This window comes from Cloeon dipterum, chromosome 4 (assembly GCF_949628265.1).
Source record: "Cloeon dipterum chromosome 4, ieCloDipt1.1, whole genome shotgun sequence".
Classification (NCBI taxonomy): domain Eukaryota; kingdom Metazoa; phylum Arthropoda; class Insecta; order Ephemeroptera; family Baetidae; genus Cloeon; species Cloeon dipterum.
Genome location: NC_088789.1, coordinates 24,533,984 through 24,559,784, shown reverse-complemented (window position 1 = coordinate 24,559,784; position 25,801 = coordinate 24,533,984). Strand labels below are relative to the sequence as shown.

Below are 25,801 nucleotides of genomic sequence, written 5' to 3'. Positions count from 1 at the left end.
GCGTCTCTCGACACATCATCGGGCTCACCCTACAGAAACATGTGATTTCTGGGTAATATCGGTGGTGGAACATGCCCCGCGCGAACCCCTTGCTCGCCGCCCCAGCAGCCGCATGCAGAAATCAATATTGAGAGAGCGAGAGGGCCGGGGCGTAATTTGCAAATAAGATGGTTTTATGCCTCTCTCTATCTCGGGCAACGCGCCTATACATATATACATATGTATAGGGATATTAGGAAATGAGCGGTCGCATCTTGTTGCCGGCAAGATTGATTTTGCGGTCACCGAGCCAACAACGCGTTTGCGGTTTTCTCTGTTGACGTCTCCCGCAGCCAAAAAGGTGCATTATTTTCTTTCATGTTATTAAGTGAAGCCAAAATAAATAAATCAATTTTCATATCATTTATAACCAGCTCTTTAAGGCTTCTGAGATTGATCCAGAGTTCTTCGCCACCCCCGATATCGTCGTCAAAATTTGGAATGGAGCTTTTATTTGACAGACACGTGTACACAGTCAAGGTCTTGTCATTATTTGATTTATTTGTAAAAATTGACATAATACCCCGTACATGAGTGAAGACTATGAGTTCAAATTATGTGTTGTATCATAGTTAAAGAGGAATGATACTGCAAATGCCTGGAAAATACTTGTTGCCAATGCATAAACTCATCCCTTAGGATTCAGTTAAAGCCTAAATTGACCTAAGAAGCACTGCAATTTTTTTAGAAAATTGGCTGGAAAGTTACCGTGCTTTTCAAATGGTAATGGCTGTCTCCTTACTTGAAATCCGATTTAATTTCAAAACCAAGAGTTTCCCCAATAAGTGGCATACACAATTGGACAGATCTCGACGAGAGGAATCGAAATATGCCAAGAAAATATGTTCAAGCACTGTAAAATTTGGAGAAAATTGGCAAAATTGGAATTTGTACTGTAGGAAGATCCTTTTTAATTATTGAAAATTGTTGAACAAATTGTTTATTGATCCATTGTTTATGTCATCCAACAATTAAAATAATTTTCAATTGTTTCCCTGCACCATTCCACTTTAATATCTACCATTTCCTATATTGTGTTATTTGTAAGAAAAATCTAACCCAGTATGAAGCCAACGAAGGAAAAAAGAACAGGGAACGTTGATTTTCATTTATTTGTTGCCTGTTTTTCAATTTTATTTGATAAATCTTATTTCCTTTTAATTTGAGGCCCACTGAAGTGAACTTCTCACTATTTTGTATAACTAAAACGAACTGTTGCAACGAATTGTTAAGTAAAAACATATTTGTTGGCATAAAATTATCAGCCATTATCGACAATTGAATGCCGACAATCGTTTTTAAACCTCTAAGATCTAATAAAATGTACAAAATGCACATTACTATATTATAATGCTGTTTAAATTAGGGTATTTATAAATTAAATAATTGCAAAAAACATTTTATAAATTTTCAATTTCTGAATTTGCAAGCATTTGCATCCCACCGTTGACCGATTTTTCTCCCATGTAAATTTAATTTTTAGGGAATATATTTAAAATGAGTAGAAATTGAAAAACAAGGTCGCGAATACTGATTAATTATTTAATTACACCTCAGGAGCTTTCCGATACTTGCAAATTTATTTATTGACTATATATAAAAAACAACAAATTAAATAATTTCAAAGATGATAAAGAAAAATTTTTAAATCAAAACCTAACATTTATTTAATTTAATAAAAATAATTTTATGTAATCTTTTTTATTTCAAAAAAATAATATGTTAGAAAGGAACAAATTTAAAATGCAGTCTTAAACTGTAAAATATAAATAACCTAATTTTTCTATTATTAGCAATTTTTTATTGATATTAGACGTAATTCAATTATTCAGGAATAATTGATTCGTTACGTGTAGAAGAGGCTGTTGGCAAACTGCTTCCCCATTCGAAACGATGATGTGTGTTGTGTTGTGTGTGTGTTCATGTAGCTGAAGAGCAGGCGAATGAATCTGCCTGGGGGTTCTCGTCAAACGCGAGAGCCAGCTTTAATGGTGCGCCGACGGGCCTTTGAAGGCCAACTTTGGCAATTAACGGCGGGGGCAATCGAAAAAGGGCGGCTCGCCATTAGTGATAGGCCGTAACAGGCGGCGCCACCGCCACAAAACACAAATGAGCCGGCTGCACACTGCACACAGACGGCACACAGAGCGAAAATCTGGTCTGGGGTGTGTGGAAAACAAAACCGTGTGCGCATTGTTCTAATAGATTGGGCCGCGGCACGCGACTCGCCGCATGTCAAGCGCGAGCTTTTCGGAGACATCTCGCGGTGCCCATGCATTAATTTGCAGGCAGCTGCGCTATGACTTTTACGACACGACAGAGCTTCTTAACGGCTTTCATTAAAATAAATACGCAATTCGTTCTTGTGCTTGCGGAATTGGTACATACGCGAGCACGTCGAGTGCGTATTGCGACAAATGGGGCGCCCGGATTATAATGAATGAATGAATGGATGTGTTCATTGCGCGCTACGTGTACTTGCTGCGCTGGAATGCTGCCTGCCTCCGCCAGCGGTTTCATCACGTCGCCGCCGGCATAGCACGAAGAGGATTTTTAAAGATGTGTCATGTGTGCCAACTGCAAATGTAGCGAATTCGAGTTGGGGTATCTTTTCTGTGGTACAGAATATTTTTTTTAGCTTGGAAACGCCTGGTCCTTTTTCTGTTATTTTATAATTTATCATGATGAGATTGTTCACTTATAACTTTTGCAATATTCCTTGCATATTTATTATTTTGACGCTGTGAATTTCAGACGGTCAAGTATTTTTGTGCTTTCAATCAAAATTTCGAATGAGAAATGCAGTTTTAAGCCATGTCAACTAATTTTAAAATCGTCCTGAACTTTCAATGCTGTCTAACACTTTAATATTAAAATGGCAAACTTCTTTTCAATACGTACGTATTAATTGTCTGCAAATTTTTAAGATTTGTTTGGACTTCTCTAATCCTCAAATGATATTATTTTATCTTATAGGGTTTTTATAAGAAGCAGTCAAATTTTGAGTCAAAAACCAGAAATTTTTTTTTAATTATTTTTAGGAAAGAGAAAACGTGTTGTTTCTGCGTCTCTAATTTACTTTACTGAATGAAAACTGTCCTATTTTAAAATCACTTAAAATATTTTGCCCCCAGAAATTTTAAAAGATGCATCAAACACAATTGGGAAAAATATGTTGCTCTTATTTGTTGCAACCTCGCAAATAATTTTTTTCTCAACTTTCACACTTGAGGCAGAACTGGAATGGGACACATGTATTCAGGATTTTAAATATAATGAATATTTATACAACTGTTTAACGCATTCGTCGCATAATTTTTAAAATTGACTACGTAATTATGGACTCTACTTCTATTATTTATACTCTTTCATGCTTACAGTAAAGAACCTACAAATATTATCAAAGTATTTATCAAATAGAAAATCAATTTTACATTATTGTTATATCAAATTGAAGATTATTAATACAAAAAAATATAAAATTTATTATAATTAAAGCAATTCTTAATAATAAAAAGAACAAATAATATTACCAAAATATAACAATAATAATTAAATTTTCTAAATTTTAGTGTAAGATTTTTTTACTTGTTTTATGTAATCTAGAATTTTCAATCACAATTCAAGCAATTTCTTTTTTCTTTACTAATAATTTTCACTTCAATTTAGAATATTCCCTGATTTTTCCTCAAATGGGTGTAGTTTAAATGGCTGAAATTCCACCAATCACTACTTCTGCTCGTTCAGCGATTGTATGTATGAAAGTAGAAAATGGGTGCTTGGAAAAATCCCAACCTACTAAAATTTCACAAAAGGAATTAAAACAAAAATTTTCTCGCAATTGAACAAAATGAATTTGATCAATTTCTCACAATCTTCGTCTGCAGGAGAAAAAATGTAAGGAGTGGTGAGCGCGCGGCATATTTTTTTTCTTTTGTGTGCTCTCTTGACTCGAAATTGCACTTTCGGGGAAACAATGAGACTCGCGCTTTGTCTCGCCGGCGTTGGGTGCGAACTGCATTATTCAGGGAAAAATAACGGCTCCTCCAAAAGCAGGGAAAAGCGATAAAAAGCGGCGCGGCTCTTTTACATGCGCGCCGGCGAACGTCAAAGATTGCTCCGGCGCAGAGGCCGAGCGAAATTACCGCGCGCGCGACTCGCACTTTCGGCCAAGTGCTTGTCGGTTTTTGTTATTGTCACAATCAAATTCACACCCGGTGAGCTCACAGAGAACTCGCCGTTTGTTTATTCTTACGTGCGAGGGCGCGGCCCCGGTGCTAAACTGCAAGACACACACACACACTCGTTCGCACACAAAACGACCGGTCAATAATTGAAAGAGCAGCAGCAGCAGCAACACTCTCACCTTTTGTTTGTCTCGCATCGAGCCCCGTCCAAGGATGGCCATTTTTGTCATTGTTTCCTCCTGCAGCCGCTTTAATGAGTTGCCTTTTGGTCCAAGCAGCTTCCCAACAAAGTTGAACTGAAACAAATAGAGCGAAAATTGAAGATATGTGTCGCATAATAATACATACAGTATTTAATAGTAATTATAGCATTTTAGTAAAGATTATATTTCCATCATTTAATTAATTAATTTTTATTTCTTCCTAAATTACATTTTAAATATTTGTTTTTATTAAAATTGCCTGGTCGTGGATCTATTGGAAATTTAAAAATGTAAAAAAAATAAAACAATTCTTGTATTGATTATATAAATTCATGCGATGTCTCATTGCGTAGCATTAGAACTAATACGTTCATTTAGTATAGTGGCCAGATTATCTAACATTATAAATAACGATTAACACCCTAAGAATTCACACTCAATTCTCAGTGATTAAAATTCTTTATTTTCAGTTTGCTCACTCAGACAGTGCACATTAATTAGCAGCAGATTGTTTTAAAATTTACGTAGCAGCAAAAGTAAAATTTAAGAAATTTAGATAACATTAGATGATCAGATTTAAGGTTTCTATTGGTATAGATGATAATAGATATCGAAGAGTTCATTTATATTTTGACGCCAATTTAAAATTAGTTTTAATGTGTTCTACACCTCGATTTTAACACTAAAAGTGTATCGTTTTGATAAAAAAAATACAATCTTCTCAAAACATTTTTTGAAAAAATGCCCTTTGTGATTAAAATATAAATATTTAGGGACTTATTTTTTGTAATTAATATTCATAATATTATATATTCAAAAGTTTTGTTTAAAGAAAACCCCGTTTGGAAAAATATAAATTACAGCAATTTATTATATATGAAAGACCGTATTTTTTAAAATGTTCATCAAGCTTCCTGAGCAATTAATACGGTTTTGATCAGATTTTCAGATCTCAGAATTCTTTTATTTCATTGGATCAAAATTTACAAAATCGTTTTTTGTGACTTAAAAATAAGACACCAAGAACAATAATGTAACCGTCTAAAATTCCCCACCAAACTGGTGCTAAAAATACTGTATAACATAACTTTTTAAGTGAAATGAAGGATGAAGAACTCGCATAAATATCAAACAAGAAAAACACCTGTGAATTTTTAATTTGATTTCAAATCCAAGAAATATATTTCAATGATTCTGGATATATGCAGTGATTTTTTTATTAATAAAACTCCTTTAAAAAAAACCCAAGTTGATAATGTAAACAAGTCTGGAAGCAATGTAGCCGCCTTTTTGCTTTTTGGTTCTGAGCCAAACAAAATGTTGCGTCTGTATTTCGTCTCGAACAAGGCTAAAAACACTTGCCATTCCCCTTCCCTCGCCACATTTTGGCAACCCTTCACCTGTTCCAAACAAGCAGCAGCTTTTGTTTTGATAAGTCGGGCACGGCCGGTGTTTGTTTATGTGTGCATACAAATCTCCCTTGTTTAATTCGCGACTCATTGCGCCCGCCAACAGCCGCGCCACGGTGGTGGTGGGCTGTAATTTACGGCCGACGTCTAATGAAATCGATGAGTTATCGCCACAGCTTTTTCGCCCTTTCGATTTCGCACGCACACACATGGCCAGCCCGTTTCTTGGGGCACACGTTCGAGTGTAAATTCTCGCAACGAATCTCGGCGGAGGTGCGCTATACACTCTACAATGTAACGAACGCACACACAGAAACGTGTGAGCCCGAAACTCCCCGAGGTGCAATAACATTTGTTTGAATCTTTGTTTTGCCAGTGCAGCAGCAGCCATCCAGCCAGAAGTTATTTGCGAGTTAATTTCACTTGATTTATTATGCACGCTTGCTAACTCATTGTGTGTGTGTTTGGGCTCGTAATTTTCCGTCCTTCTGTATTTATTGCAGGTGTTATTTGTGTCTTTTGGATTAATGGCTATTTTGTTTTAATTAATTTAAAAAATATTTGTATTTCATCAATTTATTAGCTCGTTGGGATTTTATTAATAATTTATAGAGTTTTATACGAAAATAATACAATAATAATTTATAATTCCTTCAGCGAGGTTTCAAATTAGTGAAGTAAACAAAAATTTACATTTTTTTACATCTTTAAAGGCTTTTGTTATTTAAAATTGTTTTAACCTGCATCCTGTTTTTGCAATTCAATTTGATACAAGGGTTGACGTGAGTGATAGATAAATATTCACAAGGGCTTATTAATTTAGACGGTCGACCCCAAAGAACATTCTAAATATGGTCGACTAGTTTTACGAAAAACCATCCCATTGATAATTCTCAAAATTTTTAATTTATATCTTGAACTCGAAATTAAACAAAAAAAAACAATTATTTAACCCTTTTATTTAAGAGAGATTCAAGAAAATATTGTATCGCCCTGTGTTCAATTTTACAGTAGATTTTTTTTCTCCCACTATATGAAATGAAAGAGACCTTTTCCGCCATTAAAGGAAGGTCCTTATAGTTTGAAGATGCCAATAAATCGCGACACCGTATGTGTTAGACCACTTCAAGTGCGATTTAGCACTTCACACTTTGATCTTGAACGATTCATTCTAAAATTCCCTAAAGAGGATTGATACTGCAACTCATGGAAATTGGTAATATGTGAACTCATCCCTTAGAATTCCGTTGAAACCAAAACTGACCTAAGCAGCACTGTAAATTTGTGATTTAAATGATGAGGACTGTCTCCTTACTTGAAGTCTAAATTTATTTCCCTAAACAAGAGTTTCCCTAAAAGATTTTATGCACTGTTGGACAGATCTTGACGAGAGGAATCGAAATTTGCCAAGAAAATGTGGTCAAGGGCGCTGTAAATTTTAAAGAAAATTAAAAAAAACGCGAATTTTTATTGTAGCAAAAAAGGTCCTTTTTTATTTTTGTAAATCAAACAACTGCTTATTGCATCCAACAATTCAAATAATTTTCAACTGTCGCGCCCTTTTCTGATCCACTTTAATCACCATAGAAATTTAAATCAAAATGTTTGTAAAAACAAAAAATCTTAGGGGACGTTTTTTCGGCGATTGAAGATTGAACAGATTAGTTTTGGTATCCAGCACATCTATATAAATCACAGAATGCACAATCAACAGAATTGAGTTTATAATCCATTTGGAAAAGCCTTTAAATCGTATTAGTAACCTTCTATTGGCATAGCTTTGAACTCAAAGGGGCTTACGAAAATGTTTTAAATTTTCTGAATGCATCCCTTTCACTCCATAATCTCCCCATAATAAATTCTGATGGATAAAGCAGGAACAGACGTTTTTAATCAAAGTCAACCGGCCGGTCAAATCGTCCAATGAAGCGAGCTGAATCGCTCGACTAAACCGAGCAATTAAACACTGCTCTGTCCTGCATTAATGAGCGGAATTACGCACGGAGCTGCTTCCTCCGCACAAGATTCATCGCGAGAGCACGCATTCGTCAAATTAATCATGCCCATATCCCATACGCCAGGAGACGTTGGCTCGGCTGCAACAGGTCCCGACCATTCCTGAGCTGCTCTTTTTGTGTGTGTCTGCAGCGCACGCCGGCTTATCTAATCTCTCAAGCAAGTTGCTTAATTTAGTGCCTAATACACCGTCGTGTTCGCAGTGTAAATAAAACAAACAACGAGAGCCGGAGGCCAATTCCAGACATATTATAATGCGCCACTCTTTGTCTCTGTTTATTTTATGCAGCACAGACTCGTCATTTGAATAAGCAAAATTGATTAACTTACTCGTCGTCTGTGCATCCACGTCGCCAGCAGACCGGCTGGCTTTATTTTATATCACATTATAATCAAACAAATATTCCGGCGGCAGCGAAATGCCAACGCCACGCTCGAATATTGTTTGCTAGCCCCTGGTGTGACTTTCAGCGGTTTCTAATTACTCTACTAGATCAAAGACCCCAAAGCCAGCGCATTCAAAGCGCGTGTGTTTGTGTGTGTGTGCGCGCATCGTGGACCGATTGTTCTTTTGCTTGCTGGGTTTACTTCAGTGTGCGCCGGCTCGGCTGCTTTTGTTGCACTGCTCCAAACACATTTTATTGTGTGGTCACCCGCGGACTGCATTACGCTAGAGTGCATTTCGTGGTAACACACGCCTTTCATCGCGATTCGCGCGGTCTGTGGCGAATAATACGTTCCGATGGGGAATTTTTCTGTCTAGGAACGTGCCTCCAGGCTTATCTTTTACGATTGTCGCCAGACATCGTAAAATAATGTCCCTTCGAGAGCTCGGAACTTTCTATCGGAGTGTTGAAACATCTATCATAGTTATATAGGTCACGTTTTTGGTTTGGCTTATTGAATGAAATAAAAATACTCTACCATAGTTAATTATTCGTCAGTGCTGGAAATTTTTGCCTTGGGTTATTTATTCAGAAAACAATTTATGGATATCGGAATTTCCGTTCTTACGAGTCTTTGTAAAATATTGAATAACATGAAGGTGTTCGCTTTGGAAAATTTAATATAATACGTTTAAATATTTGCAAAATTAATAAGATTACGTCGTCACAGTACATTTTTTATAATAATTGTGTGTTCAAATTATTGCTAGTTAAAATATAAAATAATTTTTTTTTCAGGAAAACAAAGTAAATGATTTATTCTTGTTTATTACTGCTAGGGTTAAAAATGTGTACAATAAATACATTAAATATGAAAATCTAAAAGCAACTGAGTAATAATAGAGCTCAAACAATCCATCACAAAGTAAGATCACGCCGTACTGAGCAACAAATAAATAATTTTTTAACAAGTGTGCCTTTCAGTTAGTAAATTATTTTTAATTTGTTTCTATACTGTATTATTATTGTAATTAATGAAATCAATTATTTAAATTATTATTTTATTTGTATGCGCTATCAATTTTAAAAATTAAGGGCACAATCCTAAATGCAGAAAAAGCTTTAATTTAAAAGGCTACAAATAATTTGTTGAAAGGTGGCAGCATCGCTCATCCCTGCGTCCTTAACCGCCCCAAGCGAGATCAGTTTAGCATTATACCCCTTTTTTCCTTTAATTATAGTCCCTTTTCATTGAGATTTCGCAAGATTTCTAGAAATCTGCAACTGATTTTAACAGTTTTTTCAATTAATTTTATGGAAAAAATACCTATTTCAAATTGTTCGGTTCAAATTTGTTCATCGCGTCTATACTATTCCTGGTTATCATCATATTGCATATGTTTCTACATATTTTAATACGAAAATTTGACTTAGCATGTGCAGTTAACAAGTTTAAAAATTACAGATTGCTAGAAGTCTTCTGTTTCTGTTGCTAGAATCCGGTGCTAAATTATAAAAAGCACACTTGTTTAACTTGAATCTCTTGCCAATTAGATTAAATTATTAAATTCAGCAACACATTATTTTTAATTTTAGCCTACTTTATTTGCGTTTAAAAAAATCTCAATGAGGTCCATGCAGGTTTTATACTTGTGTTTATACAAGCAAAAAGACTAAAGAGAATTAATTTGCATTGAGTATGATGCTGAATAACGCTCTGAAACTAATATGAAGGATTCAAAGTACGCAAAAAATACTCGTGTATCGTTAAACATCCTAAAAACCCCGTAGTAAGTTTTGAGAGAAATTTATAACTTAATTTTAAGGGTCGACATGCAGTCAAGAAACTATAACACAATTGCGGCCAGCGTGTCAGGCGTGTCTAAAATTAAACAAACTGGCAGGTTGCACAGCATTTATAAACAGTATATATATTCATCCCCAGTCCCGGACAGAAAGCACGTCGCTCATCAGCCTGGCTCTGCTCTTCCGAGAATGAATTTCGCAATCTAGTGTGAGTGCGGATTGACCGGCGAGCTGCAGCACTCGCGAATGGAAAGCTAATCCCCAATTATTTGCCCTCTCGACGCATGCAGCTCGATGTTTGCGCTGGTGTAAGACTGCACAGCAGCACACAACACACATAATAATCCGTGCAGCCAATAACAGCGTAGTGGAAGGACCACACAATTAGCTCCCTCTGCAGTGGAGCGGTGGGCTGCTTTAATGCACAGCACCTCTCGTTTAATTGCGACGGCAAAGGGCTCGGGCGCATGCTATTATGCAGATATTGCACGCTTGTAAGCTGCACTTTCGCGGGATTTATGCGCATAATGCGAGAGTGTGTGTGTGTGTGTACGTTTGAAAGGCGTATATTTTTTCGCGCACTTGCACCGAGACTATGGCGCACGGTACACACAAACAATGTAAAGCGCACCCAGCCAGTGCACAGGTAATAAAAAATTAAAATGTTCATTAAACCGCACACAACGTGCTCTCCCAGTGGCTGCTGCTGGATTTTGCAATGAATGCCGCCTCTCGCGAGCAGTGTGTCCCGTGCATTATTAATCACTGTGTGCAAAGCGGTGCGAATACTTTGCAGCATGCTGGATTAATTCTGCCAGCCGCCAACTTAATTAAGCAAATAATTTATTAATTAAATTTGCAGGGCGCACATTTTAGGACGTTTTTCATCGCGCGGCTGCATTAAATTTCGGCCGGATTGCGAACGTGACCGGCCTGCACAATTGGCCTGTTGTTTTTTCTACTTATATATGAAGAGCGCTGAGACAAAACAGAGTGCTTCCGCCCGCCGGGCACGCGAATTTCGTCCCAAAAGAGTTTGTCAAAACCGAGTGGTGCTTTCAGGTAGAACTCCCAACACGAACATTGTCAAAGTTTAAATTTGGGATAATAATTTTTATGTTTTTCAGATCCCGATTTTTTTTTACAAAAGACATTTTTTTCAAAATAAAATATAAATAAGGGAAAATTCTGAAAATAATTTTTAATTTACTTTAAATAAACTTTGAAAACTGGGAAGGATAAAAAATTTCCAAGGTTGCCATTTAAATTTGTGATAAAATCGGCTTCAAATTTTGCGTACTAATCGATCGGCGGGCACTGTCTCCTAAGTGAAAATTATTATTTATTTTCTCGGAAAGAATTGTGATTGTTCCTAAATAGTTGCAAATCGCGCGCGTGCAGAGGAATCGAAATCAAGGGAAAACCCAGTAACAAAATCTGTGGAGAATATCTGCAAATTCCGATATTTTTTTTTTTATTATTTTTCATTCTACAAATAAATTTTTAGCTAAGAAAACTGAACCGATAACCGAATCCAACAAAGAAAATGAAAAAAAATTCCAGATAAAATGCATAAATTGTGGTTTTATTTTTAGATTTCTGATTAGATTTTTAGATTTTTTCCTTTCGTTCAAAATTATTTACAATTTGCCATTTTGTGATTAAAACGAACTGCAGATTGTTGAGTAAGACCTACTTGATGTATGTAATCAAGTTATTGGCGTTTACCGACAATTCGCCGAGCCAGAGGCGATTGTTCACAATGAAGCGCAAATTAGAGTGTTGCAAAAATCACTCTACAATTTAAACAACTATTAAAACTCAACCCTTTGTTGGAAGTTATTGTCAATTTGCCAATCCAACAAAGAAAATTAAAAAAATACCAGCTAAAATGCATAAATTGTGGTATTATTTTTAGATTTCTGCAATTACAAATCGATATAATAGCCTCTTTTAAATACAAGCTAATAAATTTGTGTTATTTTATTAAATAATCAAAATGCAAAAGCAAATAACCCTTATATTTTGAAATTAAATTATTTCTTCAGTAGTGTGCAGCGTGTATATAAACGATTTATTTTCAGCGGATCCCACATGCCATTCTCCAGCTTATGAAAAGGACATTCGCATGTCTGGATTTTTTCCTGCATTTCATTGCCAGAGCAGGCCAAGCGCTTTGTGTGTTCTGTGTTGCTCCAGATAATCACACTCATCCACTTTAACTGCTGCCGGAATTACAAAGAGCTGCGGCTGCGGTTTCAAGAATGCATTGTTGTTTCTGCATGCCGGTCCCAATTGAATTTAACTCCGCGCCAGCGTCTATGCTCCAGCACTTTAATCCGGCGAGCCTGTGAGTGTGTGCAACACGCTTTGTTTCTCGCCCAGATGCATCCAGATGGGTTTGCCTTGTTTGCGCACTCGTATTTTACGATTGGCCGGTTTCCTGCTTCTCGCCGAGCAGTCTCATTACGGATTCTGCGTTTCTGCAACTCTTTCTTCGAGCCGGAAAAATTGCCCTACATTTCCAAGCTGTACTTCAAAGGACGACCACCCCGGTAAATACGCTGAGTTGGAATTAAAGTGTAAAAAATATGAGATTCTCAGTGAGTACTGTAATAGGGGCTTGCAAATTTATTTAATAAAATAATATTTAAAATTCAACTAGATCATTTTAGCATTCTAAAACCTAATGGAAATTTCATTAGTCTAACCAGCGGGGGCCAGATTCGTGCGACGCGCAGGTATGGCGTCCGGTGGAGTATGGCGCGAAAAAACGGTCACGTGAAAGTGCGCGAAAAGAACCAAGTTATTTTGACATAATTTGCATTATTAGTACTAATTGTGTCTTTTGGATCATAAAAACAAACTCTTGACACTTGTATGGGAATCCAAAGAGAGCTTGTTGTTTCCCACATTCAGACGCCATCTTGGATCTGCGCAGTGGGAACCAATTTTATCGCACATCTGGCCCCCGCTGAGTCTAACTATCGCAGGTTTTAGGGGCTATAACTTATTAAAATTCCACGATTCATTCCGATAACCCAAGCTGCAGGAAGTGAAAACTTTAGACTTTTTTTCGGAACAAAAAATGATCTGCAGTTTGCCAAATTTATATATTTGAGGGATGAAAAACTGATTTATGCGATGAAAAGCGCCTTTCATGCACTACGCCGACAGAGAAATGTGCGAGTGGCTCGACGAGTGGTTCCTCAAAACCCGAATATTTTGACAAAGGACAAAGAAACGCCGCTCCACTTCGCCGCAAAGAATAAAAATGGGATGTAGTGCAAACCGTTTCAGAATTTCGCACCCCGTTTCAGTTTTTTGTGCACCGTTTCAGAATTCTGAAATGACCTTCATTCTCATTGGTTGATTTATTTTGCAACCCATATACCAGAAAAAAGTTAAAACACTAAATGCGGGCAGTCCCATAAACAAATAGTAGAAAAACAACGGTAGATCCAAATTTTAGTCAACTTGTACAAAGAAATAAATTGCAACGCGCGTGCTGCTCTTTTACACAGCAACGAGATCAGCAAATAAATAAAGCCCCTGGCCGTTGGTAATTGCGAATTTAGCGAATTTACAACCGGTTTGAGTACAGATAAACAAAATGCCGCGTGCGAATTGCCGGTAATAATATGTATGTGCTGCGAGAGGATAAAGTAATATTACGCCGCACGGCTCATTAAGTTAAAATGTGTCGTCGGTAATGAAGTTTTGCGCCGGCAGCCAGTTGGATGGATGTGCGCCGCCGGTTGCATAACTCGCTGCTCCACGAACACGATTCGGGCGCGCCGCACAGCATATATTCAATTTCGGTCGGTGGCGTCGGCGGCGTCGGCGGCAGCGGGTGTGTGCTGCTTATGAATGTGCTCTTGCGAAACTAATTTCTGGCCAAGTCACAGCCCGCGGCTTCCTCGCCGCCCAACGCCCAATGCGAATATGATCGCACGACGAGATGGAGACGTCGAAAAATCGACCTTGCCCCTGATATTGCCACCGACTCCCAAGCTCCTACACGAACGGTTATATTTATTTTTACAGAGTAAAGAATCGTTTCCAAATCCTAAGTAAAATTAATTAATTTTGATTCAAATGTTTGGACGTATTCATTAATATTTTTTCCAAAGAAATAAAAAAGAAAGACAATCCCCAAAAATGGAAATAATTCTTTGAAATCATGATTTCCCACTCATGTTGTATAAATTTGCTTTTGAATAACTGATTTATTTGTTTTATAGTAAATATTGATCTTTGAATGCAACTATTTAGTAAACTGAAAACACTGCGTTGACGTATTTTTGGCTCTTGTTTGTTAACCATCAAGAAATTTAAAAATATTAAAATTATCTTTATTATGATAATTTCATTAAAACTACTTTTTAATATTAATAACATATTAAACTTTGAAAAAATTATATTATGTAAACATAAAAAATTGTTATAAATTAGTTTTTTGTTAGTGTACTTTATTTTATAAATAAAACTTTTAAATATTTTAAGTTTACACTTAGGAGTAAAAAACAAAAAGCCATTAATCTCTGTCAAAATAAATTTTAAAAGAAAATTTTCACTGCCTCACCACCGTCTGGAAAAAGCAAGCAAACTGTCTCGAAAATCTCTATTGGCTAACTGGGGCTAATTTTTGTGAATTTTAAAGAAGAGTGCCAAGGGAAGAAAAGGTTTAGATTCATTTTGAATCCCGTGCAATAGTGAATATTTTCCGTAAATAATAATATAGCTGCTATGATTGCCAAATTTCTGTCTTAAAAATTAGGTAAAAATGACTGAAAGTCTGCCCAGATATTTATGTATATTGATCATATATTTATTTTATAATATGAAAGCACGCACCAAACAGATCTGAAACTGACACCTTGTTTTTTTAACTAAAACCATGGTTTTGAATATCAGGTTGAAAAAATCATTTTAACAGTCTAAAATTACCTGTGTTTTTTTTTTCAAAGCGCGGTTAAAAAGCTGCAAAAACAGTTTTGACGTTGAAAGGCTTTCCGTCTAATTTGCTATTTTCAAAAATCACTCTCTCAGTTCGCAGCTGGTTTTGAACAAAGAGAGCAGTAGCAGCATTGTTTAGGCCTCTCAAAAGAGCTTGATGGTTCTCCAACTGGTACATACACTTAAGCTCGTTGATGAATTCGCGATTTGCTCTTTGACACAGACCGAGTCCCTTTCAACCCTCGTCGTCCTTGTCCAGGGAAGGAAGTTTTCCTTTTTCGAATTAGTCGAATGGAGAAGAGGCCGGAAAAGTTCTTTTTGTGCTGTTTCGAGTTCGGCAAGCAGATTGAAAACGAAGTTAGTATACGAGAGTCCTAATCCTGTTCCGTTCCGCTTCGCAGATATTATTTGATTGGATCGTAAAGTCGCGCGTGTCTGCGGCGGCAAAAGCACGCATGCGAGCATGTAGATTAACTGCAACTTCACTATGGAACATTTTTCGCCTCGTCGCATTCCCAGTTCAATATTATTGCCGCGCCCTCGAATTTCTGTCACGTTAAATTCATAGCCAGCCGTAATATGGAAGGTATTTAAGAGAGGGGGAATCCGGCACTAATGCACCTCGTTAGAGAAGTTAAAGCCGTTTCAAACTTAATTTTCCCGTATCTTCTTTGAGGGCTTTTTAGATCCATTTGCATTTCAAAAACAAGGAAAGGACACGGACTAATGTGATTGTGAACTTAGATTCGGTAAAACTTTTTGAGTTACACACGATAAAGGGGAAAACCACTTTTCTTGTTTTAAAAACTTCTATACCAGGCCTTATTTTTCTACAGATTTGGAACTTTTTGGATGAAGTTTTCTGTTGTTTGATAAATACTTGTCTATATTTTTTATTTTTAATGAGAGGATTGATCAGCAATCTCTGCAGCTAACCTGTAGCAGAAATTTTGTTTTATAATCTAAGCGACGGCCGAAAACAGTTGGCGGGATATAAGGATGTGCAACACAATACATTTAATCATCTCCATAATTTATCTCATAACCATCAGATGGTGATCTATTATATTGCGAAATTGATTTCAGGTGAAGTAGGTCATTTTAATTCAGGAAATCAGTTTTTACCATGACAAAGTTTGAGAAAATGCACAAATTTATTAGTTATTCGTAACAAGCTGAGGCACATCTGGTCATTTGCGAGTTCTCAATGTATTAATTTGAACTATTTTCAAGCTAATTCCATTTCTACCGCGGTTATGGCTGAGCTGATTTTGCTTTTCAGCAAAATAATTAGATCGTGCCCTGTCATAATTCCACAAGTAAAAGTAACAGTTTTTTTAGGAGATGAGATTGTAGCTGAAAATAGCTGTGGAACCGACTGTTGGGGGGTTTCGAGCACGAAGTATTTTCGCAATAGTCCAACAAGTATGAAACTGTCATTTTTTATAATTTTTCCAAATTTGTTAGTTAAATTTTACACAGATTGAATTTTTGGAGATTTTAAAAGCTATATATAAATTTGCCTTTCCACTTTCGGTTTTTAGAGCATTATGTTCGTAGAGTAATTCGCTCTTACCTGAGACTTTAAATATACTTTATTTACAATAAAAATATTTTTCCTCCATGAATGCCATTAAGTTTGTTAATGAAATATCAGTTCACGCGGGCTTAAGCCGACTCTTGGACGATTATAGCTTTATTGTGAGACAGTTTCGGATCTGGACTGTTTGTGAAGCCTAATAAAAGTGGCAAATCGCAAAAATTACATGATTTTTCTTCATTTTACGAATGGAATTAGAAGCCATCAAAAGGAGGAATTTGTCTAAAGTTCAAAGCCCTCAAAAAATCGTTTGCTAAAAAATTTAAGCTTTCAAGTTTTATTCCCTTGAATTCATTTTTACAGAAGAGAGAAATAAAAAGTTTGGATCATCATGAAAAGTTGGGTGTGTTGGAGTAAGTGGACACCAGAGATTTCGCATATTATTTTGGCTTTGTGGTGGAATCAAAATATCCAGGGCTCGTCGTTTCAGCTTTTTACAACGTGTCTGGCGCAGCGTGTTCGCTGACAAGCGAGCCAGAAAACATCCTGAAAAATGCGTCAGTGTAATCAGGCGCGGCGAGTGTACGGGAGCATCAAAAGGGCAAAAAGTTGCATTAATCTGGACGCGCCATTTGACAAAAACAAGAGCAGGAAGTCGTTTCGCGGCACCGAAATTGAGGCGAACATTAAAAAGCTCTCATAATTCCAGAATTACGAGCGCCGAAATGCAGGTGTGCTGTCGTAGCAACAGCTATACAGGGTGTATGCGGCTGCCGCGCCGGATTATTTGATTAGATTATGCGCTGACCGCCGCTCTACATACATTTCGCTGCGAGCCGAGTCCCCTGGGTCATGAATGCGCTATGTATTGTATAAGAAGAAGCGGCCGGCACACCAAACCCAGCCGAAATTTACATTCGACGCGCCTGGCTTGGCTGCCGGGCCAAAAAGACCTGGAAGGCTTGGTGATTTGCGGCGTGGAGGTGCGAAAGCCGCAGCTGCAGCTCAGATTAAGTTGTAATCGAAAGGCGCCGAGCGCAAATTTGTTGCCTCTGAACACTTTACGAGCCACTGCCTTAGATATTTTCTCTATGTTATAAATCACCTGTCGTTACGGTGCTCAACTCGCCCACCCACAGAAGGTGCCGTGCTTTTTATTTGTTGATATGGCCATTTTAGAAATAATGTTCATTGACATTATTCGTATGAGAAGTACATTTCATGCCAGGCTTTTAACTTTACTGTCACTGTGCAATTAATTGTTCACAATAAACTTAGGTTCACTTTTTGGGATAGTAAGTTTTATACTTGTTTCTCATTTACATATTAAACGTAACAACATTTCAAAACGAGTTACAGGTAGGACTACTTCTTACAATGTTCATTGAAAACCAATGTGCTCTACAAGATTTAAAATACAAGTCTTTGCGGATTAATAAATATGAGAAAAATATTGTCTTTAACCCTACACTTGATACTTTTAATACACACCATCAAATAATGACATATCTTAGCAGGAAAAAAACACAATTTTGTTGTTCTCTCTGAAGCTATAATGTGATGTAGAAAAATCAAAGGTCGCATAAATAAATCAAATTAAATATAAATTTTTCTTGAAAATGACATCAAGATTAGATAATTTGGAGCTATGGTAAAATTTTTCTTTTGGTCAAAATTATTTACAATTTGCCATTTTGTGATTAAAACGAACTGCAGCTGGGACAGATTGTTGAGTAAAACGAGTAAAACCTACTTGATGTACGTATGTAATCAAGTCATTGGCGTTTACCGACAATTCGCCGAGCCAGCGGCGATTGTTCACAATGAAACGCAAATTAGAGAGTTGCAAAAATCACTCTACAATTTAAACAGCAATAATTAAAACTCAACTCTTTGTTGGAGTTTATTGGCAATTTGCCGCTGCGCCACAGCGAATCGAATGTCAACAAGCGATTTCAAACTTCAAAGTTCTGACAAAAGCTCACCTCACAATCAGTGGGTATTCAAAGGCCTCCTTGTGGCGTATTTTGTCGGAACTTAGATGTTTGAAAACGATTGTTGTCATTCAAATAAGTCAGTAAAAGCCCATTGTTGAAATTACCTCAAACATTTATCCAATAGTTTCGTTTAAATTTTAAAAAGGTAAAAAAATGAAAATCTCAAATATTTGCAGAAGAGTTTGGAAACTTACTGAAAATTCGGTGACAAAATTGACAAGCGGAGAAATTATATTCTCACTCACCTTATTTCCAAATTAAAATTAGAGCCAAATGATTTATTTTTCCAAATTGTATTACATCAATAGATTGGATTTTCGTTGCTTACAGACCCAGATATTTTTTAAAAACATTTATTTTTTATTAAATAAAATCCCAAAAATTGATGCTATCTGAGTGAACAAAAACTGTCCGATTTTTTTTTCAACTACCGCAGTTCTAGCCACAAGCTGCTACAAAAATATGAATGTGTGGTGTTCAAAGTCGTGCGTGGGTGTCGTGCGGCGGGCAAGGATCGAGTGGCGGCGACAGCGGCGTCGGTCGGGGGAGCGAGCGGCGGCACGCGTTTTGCGGCGATAATTAGCGTCGGGATGTGGGGGTCACGGTGCCTGGTGGCATCATTATCGGCATGCGTGTCGGTCAGCAAGCATGGCTCTCTCTCTTGCTCTCGTTCTACTAGCAGAATCTCGTTAGGCGCGTGTGTGAATTTCGGAATTTTGGCTGCACCGCAAAAATTGGCCTAATTGCTTTTTGCGTGCTTGCGCTGAGTGGACGCAAGCTGCTTTTTAACTGAAGCCATAGCCGATCGTCCCAATTAAATTTAACCTCTCTAATTACATGGCAGAGGAAAGGAAGGATGAGAGAGAGAGGAAGAGAGGAAGGGAGTTTTCCTCCCTGCAGACTCGGTTTTTCCGCCGTCGGGCGTTTTCAGCGGAGCCAGCGAAAAAGCCGCTGTTGATTGAAAATGGAGGAGAAAGAACAACAGCAGCAGCAGCAGCGTCTCACCCGAGGCCCCGGTATAAAAAGGGTGATATACACAATCCGCAAAAAAACGAGTGGGATGCCAACATGCCGGTAACGAGCTTTTCAAACTCGCTTACTCATTATGCGGCAAAATAAAGGTTCAAGAACGCGCAGAGCACATCCGACCTACGCCTATTGTCTTTCGTTCATCGTAAATTTATGCAAATTGCCCACCAGACACTTCTCAATGCTCAGCAAAGTGGGCATCGGTCGAGTGACCAATCGCAAACTGTATAAATACGTAGTACCACAAATAAAAAACAAACAACAAAACCTTCCTTTTCGAAGAATACCTGTCAATTTGTGATTCATTTTTACTGTCGTTTTTAAAGTGGAATGATAAAGGGCAACAATTGAAAAATTATTTGAATTTTTAGATGCCAAAAGCAAATATTGATCGATAAACAATTTGTTCAACAATTTGCAATAGTAAAAAGGACCTTCCTACAGTAAAAATTCAAATTTTGCCAATATTCTCCAAAATTTACAGTGCTTGAACATATTTTCTTGGTATATTCTGACTCCTCTCGTCGAGATCTGTCCAACGGTGTATGCCACTTATTGGAGAAACTCTTGGTTTTGAAATTAAATCGTATTTCAAGTAAGGAGAAAGCCATTACCATTTGAAAAGCACGCTAACTTTCCAGCCAATTTTCTCAAAAAATTACAGCGCTTCTTAGGTCAATTTAGGCTTTAACAGAATTCTAAGGGAATATTTTATGCATTGGCAACAAGCATTTTCCAGGCGTTTGCAGTAACATTCCTCTTTAATTACAGCAAAATGCATAACAATGCTCCAAAGTCCAATCAAGTCTTCGCATTGCGGCAAGCGAAAAAATGGATAACGAACGAGCGGCAAGCACAGATTGGAATTATGCTTGTGCATATTCGATTAGGGCCGCGTAATCCTCGCCGAGCCTAGAACCAATTACACGCGAACAGACCGAATAAAAAGCCGCGGCGGGCGGGGAGCCTGCCGTTGCGCCGTATAATCACAAACATCCCAATCAACACAAAACAGAAGCAGCCCGGGCTGCAGCCCATTAATTGATACATATACAAACAGCGCGCGGCAGCAGCCTGCGGTCTGGCCGATAATTGAAAAAATAAAAAATGCACGCGCGGGTGGCTGCTGGGCGGCGGAGATAAACTTGTGCCTGGTTAAAGTTTCATCCTAATGCGAGTGGTCAGTGCATTGGTTTGGCTCGTTACGGCCGAGCCGGCCCCCAGGAGGAGCGTTCGAGACGCACTTTATCTTGGGCCGGCCGGACACGCTTTATCAGCTAGCTGCCCGGCCAACAAATGTCGAGCGTGCCGCGTGCGCGCGCGTCGAACCAACGATGTATCACTCACCTTAGGGTGTTCCCTGATGGGCACCAACACTCGCACTGACACTTTGATGGGCTTTTCCTTGGTGATGTCTGCGAACGTCCTCTTCTCCTCCCGAGACAACCTGCCCGTACTCTGCACACGTTCCAGCTCTGCGAACAATTTATTTCTCTGGTCACAAACTGCATTGCAATTTATCATTTTACATGCTAGCCATTTATTTTATTTTGGCTATCAGCTTGAAATGTCAAAAGTAAAAAAAGATACTACCGTTCGTTTAAAGAGGTTTGTTGAAAGTTCCTATTTGATTAAAATCTGTATAAAATTAATTTTTTGGTTAATGTAAGAAGACGAGCTAAATGGTTGAATTTATATTAGAGCAGCCAACAAATAATTTTTGTATCTTTGCACTCGACATTGACATTCTATTAACAGACAGAATTCATATTGAGTTTTGCTGTTCATTTACTGAGAGAAAAATATAAAAATTACTCGCCAAGTTGGTATGACTGTGAATATTTAACATATTTCTTGCAAAATTGTCAACTGTTTTTCTACATGAATTTTATCGTAAAATAGAACGCTTAAGTCGGTGTTTAAAAAGTGATTTAAACTTTTGAAATTTCAATCGGTTTATATTCCCGATTTTTTTATTTGTGGTCCAATTGACCAGTTGCATAAACCCTAAGTGTTCGAAGCCGACAACAGATGACGCCACCATAGACTTTCGATTTTAAGGCACTTCCGCTGCGATTTCAGACTCAATCTAGCTACAGTGCATTCTTCAATTAATTTGCTAATTTTTGACGTGTTGAAAACTAAAATCGGTTCTGCCAATCGCCGTAGAATCGTGAAAAACTATTTTTTGAAATAAAAAAATATTTTCCAACGTTTCTACGGCGAATGGCTGAACCGATTTTGGTTTTCAGCACGTCAAAAAAAAGCAAATTAATTAAAAAAAAAGCAAAATAGCTAGATTGAGTCTGAAATCGCAGCGGAAATGCCTTAAAACCGCTTAAAACAAAATTTTTTAAGAAAGTCTGTGGTTGCGCTGTCTGTTGGCGGCTTCAATAACTAAGGGTTTATGCAACTGGTCAATTGTTAGATATGTTTATGTTCTGAACTTTAATTAAAAGCACAAGAAATAAAAACTTAACTTCAAAGATCAGAAAAATTATTTGAATTACACGTGATTCATTATCACTATTGTCCCATAATTTAAATTAATTATATTGTTCTTTGAACTGGCACCCCAAATATGTGTTAGTATAAATTTCAACATAAAAATGCTTCTCATACTTTAAATGACAAAAAATTAATTAAACAAATATTATAAAATTAATAATATATTTAAACTACAAAAATGAAACAATAACTAATAAGTGTCAATTTTTGTAGATTTTTATAAACAATAATTACTTCTTTAAGTTTTTATTACAAAAATTTTAAATTTTCTATAAAAATATTTAATTTGATTTTTTTTTCAAATTCTAATAGTGGTGTTTTCCTTGCCATTGCATTTCTGAACTTTCTTCAGCTTCAAAATCTAAGTTTGGCTTTGTGATTCTTTCATTTAAAACACAAATATATAATTTAGCATTAATTGATCATTCAATATAGCGTTTTGTTTTCTCCAAACCTAATTAAAATGACGAATTTGGTTCAAATTAACAAAATTTCTTATCTAGATAACAAAATTAGATATCCAACAAGGACACGTGAAACAATTGGTGGCAAATGTATGGTTAAAAATGGTTTAAAATTCCTTAAGGAAAAAATATCACATTGAAAAATTTCAGTGATATGTGTATTTTTATCAATCGATAGCTGAAAATGTAAATAAAAACTAGACTTGTTATGTTTTTAATCCAAGTTCTTTCCTAGTTGAAATTTAAATCAAAACTATGAGGCAGTCAACAGCTCGTACAGCGACAAAACATCTAATATTACACTGAAAATCCTTTTGATGCTATCAGTAATAAATAAAATGATATGAACTGCTGATTTTTAAGTAAATCAGCGGGGTCCAGATGTGCGATAAAATTTGTTCCCACTGCGCAGATCCAAGTTGGCGTCGGAATCTGGGAAGCAAAAAGCTCTCTTTGGATTGCCATACGAGTGTCGAGAGTTTGTTTTTACGACCCAAAAGACAATGCAAATTATGTCACAATATTGACGAAAACTTGGTTCTTTTCGCGCATTTTCACGTGACTGTTTTTTCGCGCCATACTCCACCGGACGCCATATCTGCGCGTCGCACGAATCTGGCCCCCGCTGAATTAAATAAGGTGGGTTAAGTGGACGGTCATTATCTCAGGGTGCCTCTTTAAGTGTTAATTATACCTAATTTAGATAAAGTTAATAACCATGCAATTATTGTATAAAAAATTTCATGTGGCAATCAATTTAAGTTAGAACGCATGAGGTGTGTGGTGAAATTTTACATCATAGAAGGCGTCTGTGCTCCCCCAAACACGTGTTATCCCGCAGACCAAGCAACGAGGCAAAATTCACGCACATAAAAGGCAAAATTAATGCATCTGAATATGGAGTGTAATTTAAAACAAGGCCGATGTAAACGACCTCTATTTGCGCTTATAAATAATAATTAATAATTTTACAGGCCGTTTTTGCGCCATTACAAAAATCTAATTAGCGCGGTTGGAAGGACCGTGGCCGCCGACCACCTATTGTACCGCAGCTAGCCGGACCGAAATTAATATTCTCACGTGGATAAACCGAGAGGGGACGGATTTTCATAAATTATGCACGTTCATCGGCAGCAAACGGGTGTGTTTTGTACCTGTGATGCAAACAGTAAGATACCCGGCGGTCACTTTTGCCAATAATGAGGCCTGCGCGTAAACAGCCAGCGGGATTAATTCCAGACGCGCGTGCGATTGCGGGTGGGCGGCGGATTAGCACGCCGAAGACCGCCACCGCACCTTACTCCCGCGCGCGCGTGTCTGCTTTTCATCTCGAGCGCGAATAATCAACGCACTTTGTTGTTGCAGCCTCGCCCGTGGCCGCACGCACCAGAGCCTGCGCTTTTTTTGCGAATCGCAGCAGACGCTCCGAAATTCGCGCGCTGGCACAAATGTCGTTATTAATTCAGCGCTTTTGCGCCTCGGGATTTCAGGGATTTCAACTGCCTGCCGAGGAATTAGAGCGCGAAATTTATCGTGGGTGCGCTTTTGTTTCGTCACGTGGGCAAGTGTCTGCGGTCTTGATGAATGTGCAAATTTCAGATTTGGCTTGACGTGAAATATCAAAACGAATTGAAGCTCATATTTTTTTATGAATTAATAAATAAGTATATTTTATTTATTAATAGATGAACATTTGAAAAAAAAACTCTGAGCTAGCCAATATTAGTTCACTTTTGACTAAGGTTTCATACGCTGCTGTACAGATCTCGGCGAGAGGAATCGAAATCTGCCATGAAAATGTAGTCAAGCGTTGGAGAATTTGAAGTAAATTAGAAAAAAAAATGAATTTTACTGTAGCAAGTTCCGTTTTTTATTATTGAAAATTTTATAACAAAAAATGTCTTATCAATCAACTGCAGTTTGCACCCAACAATTCAAATAACTTTCAATTGTTGCCCTGAGTCAATCCACTTTAATCGACTTGCTATTTTATCAACAATAATTTTAATTTTTAAATATTTTAGCCATTTTCAGTTGTTACCATAAAAATTTATTTATATGATTCCTTCGTTTTTACAGTTAAGATAATATTTATTGAATCAAACAAACATTTAACTTGAGATTAACATATATTTAAGAGGAATGATACTGCAAAAACCTGGAAAATGCTTGTTGCCAATGCAACAAGCATTAGGATTCACTTAGGATTCAGTTAAAGCCTAAATTGACCTAAGGAGCGCTGTAATTTTTTGAGAAAATTGGCTGGAAAGTTACCGTGCTTTTCAAATGGTAACATGGCTGTCTCCTTACTTGAAATCCGATTTAATTTCAAAACCAAGAGTTTCCCCAATAAGTGGCATACACCGTTCGACAGATCTCGACGAGAGGAATCGGAATATGCCGAGAAAATATGTTCAAGCACTGTAAATTTTGGAGAAAATTGGCAAAATTTGAATTTTTATTGTAGGAAGGTCATTTTTTATTATTGCAAATAGTTAAACAAATTGTTTATCGATCAATTGTTTATGGCATCCATCAATTCAAATAAATTTCAATTGTTGCCCAGTATCATTCCATTTTAAATAAATTTCTATAGTATGTGCTCGTTCTGCAACAATATAATAACGACATTCATTGCAATTTGTCACTATGTCAAGTACAAAATTTAATTTTAGATAGCTGAAATCAAAAGCAATACGTTAAAGTGGAATGATACTGGGCAACAATTGAAAATTATTTAAATTGTTGGATGCCTTAAACAATTGACCGATAAACAATTTGTTCAACAATTTGCAATAATAAAAAAATGACCTTCCTACAATAAAAATTCAAATTTTGCCAATTTTCTCCAAAATTTACAGTGCTTGAATATATTTTCTTAGCATATTCCGATTCCTCTCGTCGAGATCTGTCCAACGGTGTATGCCACTTAATGGGGAAATTCTTGGTTTTGAAATTAAATCGGATTTCAAGTAAGGAGACAGCCATTACCATTTGAAAAGCACGCTAACTTTCCAGCCAATTTTCTCAAAAAATTACAGCGCTCCTTAGGTCAATTTAGGCTCTAACTGAATCCTAAGGGATGAGTTTATGCATTGGCTTTTCCAGTATCATTCCTCTTTTAAAAATAACTGCTGCTGCAATGATTGACTGTTGAAAACAAAAATGCCGAAAACATTCTGAGACAAATCACATGTTTTTAGTACAAAATAAATTTAATACTGAAATAAGAATAAGATGCAAATGTTTCACATTTAA

At 37.0% G+C, this 25,801-nt stretch overlaps 1 protein-coding gene across 1 annotated transcript in view; it reads right to left on the bottom strand.

The window, feature by feature from the left end:
* The window catches only part of LOC135941859 (KH domain-containing, RNA-binding, signal transduction-associated protein 2-like), a 177,863-nt gene that overhangs the window by 59,604 nt on the left and 92,458 nt on the right, over positions 1-25,801 (bottom strand). Inside the window, exons 3-4 of the mRNA XM_065487608.1 lie at positions 20,919-21,046; positions 4,406-4,522 (exon numbers count right to left, since the gene is read on the bottom strand). Of these exons, the coding sequence (XP_065343680.1) occupies positions 4,406-4,522; positions 20,919-21,046 (245 nt within the window). The remainder of the gene's footprint in view (positions 1-4,405; positions 4,523-20,918; positions 21,047-25,801) is intronic.